The sequence below is a fragment of the Primulina eburnea genome, chromosome 8 (assembly GCF_022965805.1).
Source record: "Primulina eburnea isolate SZY01 chromosome 8, ASM2296580v1, whole genome shotgun sequence".
Classification (NCBI taxonomy): domain Eukaryota; kingdom Viridiplantae; phylum Streptophyta; class Magnoliopsida; order Lamiales; family Gesneriaceae; genus Primulina; species Primulina eburnea.
In genome coordinates, this window is record NC_133108.1 from 37,964,847 (window position 1) to 37,970,310 (window position 5,464).

The 5,464-nt window shown below is 41.6% G+C and overlaps 1 protein-coding gene across 1 annotated transcript; it reads right to left on the reverse strand.

The window, feature by feature from the left end:
- Positions 1-467: 467 nt before the first annotated feature.
- Positions 468-3,587, reverse strand: LOC140839250 (uncharacterized). The gene is made up of 3 exons (XM_073205888.1): positions 2,456-3,587; positions 840-1,153; positions 468-620 (listed from the first exon to the last, which is right to left on the reverse strand). Exons 1-3 carry the CDS (start codon positions 3,585-3,587, stop codon positions 468-470), a joined length of 1,599 nt encoding a protein of 532 aa, XP_073061989.1.
- Between the last annotated feature and the right edge of the window lie 1,877 nt (positions 3,588-5,464).

Below are 5,464 nucleotides of genomic sequence, written 5' to 3' on the forward strand. Positions count from 1 at the left end.
TCTAGGATCTTTGTCTGATAGTATGCTAGCTGGTACTCCATGTAATCGCACGATCTCATTCATGTACAAGGTGGCTAGCTTGTCCAGATTACAGTTCATACGTACGGGTAAGAAATGCGCAGATTTTGTGAGTCTATCTACGATTACCCATATTCCATCATGACTTTGTCTCGACTTGGGTAACCCAACTACAAAATCCATGGAAATATGTTCCCATTTCCATTCCGGGATTTCTAATGGTTGAAGAAGTCCACCAGGTTTCTGGTGCTCTGCTTTGACTTGTTGGCACACGTGACATTTAGAAACGAACGTTGCCACGTCCCTCTTCATTCCACTCCACCAGAAATTTTTCTTCAAGTCTCTGTACATTTTGGTACTGCCAGGATGAACTGAAAATTTTGACTTATGTACATCAGACATTACTTCTTGTCGAAGGTTATCAACGTCTGGTACACACAATCGTCCTTTCATCCACAAGATCTTTTGTTGTCTATCTCGAAATCTTGTGATTTCCCTTCTTTGGCTTGCTCTTTCAGTTTCACCAAAGCGGAATCTCTATCTTGGCTTATCTTGATTGTCTCTCGTAGACATGGTTGTGCTGAAAGTGATGTCAGGATTACCTTACTCATATTCTTTTGACTTAAAGCATCTGCTACCTTGTTGGCTTTGCCTGGATGGTAGCTTATCGTCAAGTCGTAATCCTTTATGAGTTCAATCCACCGTCTTTGTCTCATATTTAGTTCCTTTTGAGTGAACAAATATTTGAGACTTTGGTGATCGGTGAAAATCTCACACTTGGCTCCATAAAGATAATGTCTCCAAATCTTTAGTGCGAATACCACTGCAGCTAGTTCGAGGTCATGCGTTGGGTAATTTTGTTCAAACTGCTTCAACTGCCTTGATGCGTATGCAATCACCCTTCCCTCCTGCATGAGTACACATCCCAACCCTTCTTTGGATGCATCGCTGTAGACGGTGTAGTCCTTACCTTCCATAGGTACTACTAGCACTGGTGTGGATGTAAGCTTCTTCTTCAAAGTCTCGAAGCTTTGCTCACATTTTTCACTCCATTGAAACTTAGAGTTCTTCTGTGTGAGCTTGGTGAGTGGTACGGCTATTGAAGAGAATCCTTCAACAAATTTTCGATAATAGCCTGCTAATCCCAAGAAACTTCGTATTTCTGTCACACTCTTTGGTCTAGGCCAATCCGAGATTGCCTCTACTTTCTTAGGGTCCACAGATACTCCTGCTGTTGATATTATGTGTCCCAAAAATGCGACGTTCTCTAGCCAAAATTCGCATTTCTTGAACTTGGCGTACATTTCCTTCTCTTTCAGCGTCTGGAGGGTGAGACTAAGATGTTCTTTGTGGTCTTCCTCACTTGCCGAATATACCAGAATATCGTCGATGAATACCACCACAAACTTGTCAAGAAATGGTTTAAACACTCTATTCATCAGATCCATGAATACTGCCGGAGTGTTTGTTAATCCGAACGGCATCACTGTGAACTCATAGTGTCCGTACCTTGTTCTGAAAGCTGTCTTTGGAATATCATCCGATTTGACCTTCAATTGGTGGTAGCCTGACCTTAAGTCGAGCTTGGAAAAGACTGAAGCTCCTTTAAGTTGGTCAAACAAGTCATCAATCCTTGGAAGCGAATACTTGTTTTTGATTGTGATCTTGTTCAGCTCTCTGTAATCGATACACATCCTCATACTTCCGTCCTTCTTCTTTACAAATAGGACAGGAGCTCCCCACGGAGATGCGCTTGGTCGGATTTGCTTCTTGTCCAACAACTCTTGAAGTTGCTTTTTGAGTTCTTTCAACTCTGCTGGAGCCATTCGGTATGGTGCTTTTGAGATTGGTGTAGCATTGGGCACTAAGTTAATCTCAAATTCCACTTCGCGATCGGGAAGTTCGCCAGGGAGTTCTTCAGGAAAGACATCTGGAAATTCTTGTACTACTGGAATCTCTTCTAGCGTAAGTGTGGTTTCTTTCTTCACCTCGCTTAACATAGCTAGGTAAACTTCTTCTCCACTTTTCATGGCTTTCCAAGTTTGAGAAGCAGAAAGAAGAGTCTTTCGTTCTTTGGTCTTGCCATGAAATAAAAGTTTCTCTTGGTGTGAAGTTTGGATGGTTACCGTCTTTCCATGACAGTCTACTAAGGCATGATTCCTGGCTAACCAATCCATTCCAAGAATTACGTTGAATTCCACCATGTTTAGTTGAATCAGGTTTGCCTTGAAATTCTGATCTTCTATAAGAACACTAATATCCCGATATAGAGTGCGAGTTTCTAAAATTTGATTTGCAGGGGTTGTTACTCTATATGGTTCTTCTAAGTCATCAGGCTTAGCTCCTAACCTCTTGGCAAATCTCTTAGACATGAATGAATGCGTAGCACCACAATCAAATAACACATAAGCAGGTATATTATTGATTAGAATGGTACCGGCTACGACATCATTGGAGTTGTCAGCCTCTTCTTGAGTTATAGCATAGACTCGAGCATTTGGCTTGTTCTCCTTAGGCTTGTTTGGAGCTGTTCCTCCTGCTGGTCCATTCCTTGGATCTGGAAAAGGGCATTGAGCAATGCGGTGGCCCATCTTTCCACAACGAAAACAAGCTCCAGAATTCTTACGGCATTCACCAATGTGAGTGAATCCACAATTTTGACACTTGACTCCCTCTTTGCTTGATGGAGATGAAGTGGTTCCTTTAACTGGATCACTGGTGAATTGGTTACTTGAAAACCTAGGCCTCTTTAATTGTTGGCCCGATTGGTACTGGCCTTGCTGAGGACGTTTGAGTTTGTTTTCTCCTTCACGCCTCTTAATGTCGTTTTCAGCCCTAATGGCGGCTCCCATCAATTCCTCAAAGCTGTTGGGTTCTATAACGGCAAGGGCAGATTGAATACGGCTGTTCAATCCCTTCTTGAAGCGATGCATCTTCAAAGCTTCGTCTCCCATGATGGTTGGGGAGTAAGTTCCTAATGAGTGGAACTTGGATGAGTACTCTACCACTGTCATGTTTGGTTCTTGCACCAAGCTTTCGAATTCTGACAGCTTCTGCACTCGAACTGCTGTCGGAAAGTACTGCCTCAGAAATGCCTCTCGGAACCTTTGCCAAGTGATAGGTCCCGCCTCTAACATAGTTGGTGAGACTCCTTCCAACCATTTGGCAGCTTTATCGACAAGAAAAGGTGTAATCACCTCTACTCTGATCCTTTGGGGAACCTCAAGTAGTCGAAGATGATTTTCCACTTCTTTCATCCAATTCTGTCCGACCTCTGGATCAGTGCTTCCATCGAAGTTAGGGACTCTTGCTCTTCGGAGAGCCTCGTAGTGTTGTTTAGTCCCGTTCTGAGCTGGAGGTGGTGGCGGTGGTTGATTAACATTAGGGTTAACTAACCCTTGTAGCGTAGTTGCCACGATTGTGGCTATAGCCATCAAGTCCACCTGACTGAGGCCAACTACTGGTGGTGGTTGTGGTGGTTGTTGTTGTTGTGCTTCCTCATCGTTGCTATTATTGTTGTGGTTGCCGTAGCGAGGATTGCGATTGTTTCTAACTGGTCGTCCGTCCATTTCCTACAATTAAGAAAGTTTCTATGGTTGATGGCAGAATAGAGACAAAATAATTGAAGCACGATGATAGAGTAATTGCTCAAAGCTTAAATATGAAACCAATGGATTGAAATAAATTTTATTGATTCCTCAAGAAGTGCAATTACAACTAAACATCGAAATTGAGAACATGAATGCAAATGGAACACATGGTAATACAATAGAGTACTACTGAATGTCTAATCTATCACTTCTCCTAATCCCAACTCCATAGGATCCTCTTCCATTTCTTCTTCCTCTTATGGTTCTTCTTCAGATTCATCTTGGTTGGCTATTACTGCTTGTAGATGTTCAATATGGCCATGCAGAACTGCATTCTGGTCACTAAGAACTTCAACAGTACTCTGCAGCTCTTGAATCTGAGCATCAGTCTGTGCACTATACTGATTATGTTGGTGCACGAGTTGGTGATTCTGATCCTTGAGTATTTGGATCTTGTCAACTAGTGTATCACGTAGCTCGATGAATTCTGCCACTCTTGGGATATTTCAAACTCCTCCTGAGTCTTCCTATTCCTCTCTTCTGCTTCATGTAGATAGTGAGCATAACGTTGAACATCACCCTCTAAGTGCTCTGCCCGACGTTCTAACTCATCTTTGTCCAACTTTAGGCAGTAGTTATTCTCCTTGAGTTTTTTTAGTTTCCTCTCTAAGCTCTTAATGTAGCTAATTTGGTCAGCCATATCCTACATCCAAAACATGAGAGTGAAAGTTCAGAAACGATATCAAGAATACAAGTCGAACTATAGACAATTACTGGAATGAACAGAATCAGTATGCCTATACAATTAACAGAAGAAATAGCCCAAAAATTTTCGGTCTCAGAATTCCGTGAAAATTTTACTAAAAATCCTTGACATCAAGAACATGAATGGTGCCAAGTTTGGTGCAAAAAGACTAAGCCAATGAGAAATGAAAATTCCTCAAAGTTTCGAGAAGTTGGAAAATTTTACGGAAATGATGATATCACTATCTCAAAGAGGGATTTTGGGGTTTGTCGGTGGTGCTAGAACGATTGAATGGTTCTAGGATACGTTCTCCTCTTCGAGAGCTTTCCAACGCCTACTTTTAATAGTAAAAATTCCTCCTGGATCAAAAGTTATGGCCGTTTGAAGTTTGCGCGAAAAACACCTTAACTTCTATGCCATTTGCAAGGTCTACTGCATGCTCCTGCTGGAATTCCCTACCTACTGCAACTCTGATGCTACTGCAATCAGTCTGCTGCTTTCCCAGCATTGTCTGCTGCTTTCCAGCCCTATTAGAATCAGTCTGCTGCCTTCAGCTCTACTGATTTCTATCTGCTGGTTCTGGTCTCAGACTACTGGTTTTGATGCTACTGTTTTTCAATCATCTACTGGTTTCGGTCTACTGATTTTGGTTTACTGATTTTTTTTTTTTGGCATGCTACTGTATTCTGATTTGCTTCTCTATTGATTTTCCTAACTGTACGTAGTAGTCTATCATATCAGTAGTATATTACAGTAGCTTATTTCAGTAACTTTCAGAATTTATTTTCAGAAGTCTATAAGAACTTATTATTTCTAGTTCCTCCTCCCCAGATTATGAAACCCGGTTCTGCTCTGATACCACTTCAATGTCACGCCCCGGGACGGGGGTTGGTTGACACCGGCGTTGCTCTCAAATATTAATTCGAAAACAACAAGCCTCAGAAGTACGAAATTCAGAAACCAGTCTTTTATTCATAAACACTGAATATTTCAATGTCTGATACAAACTAGAATAAGTAATGTTTTACAGCGGAAATGTGAAACAAACCAGACGCAGCGGAAAACAACATAAATAAAACTGAGAATTAACAATCTTCTTCACCAGCCCCAG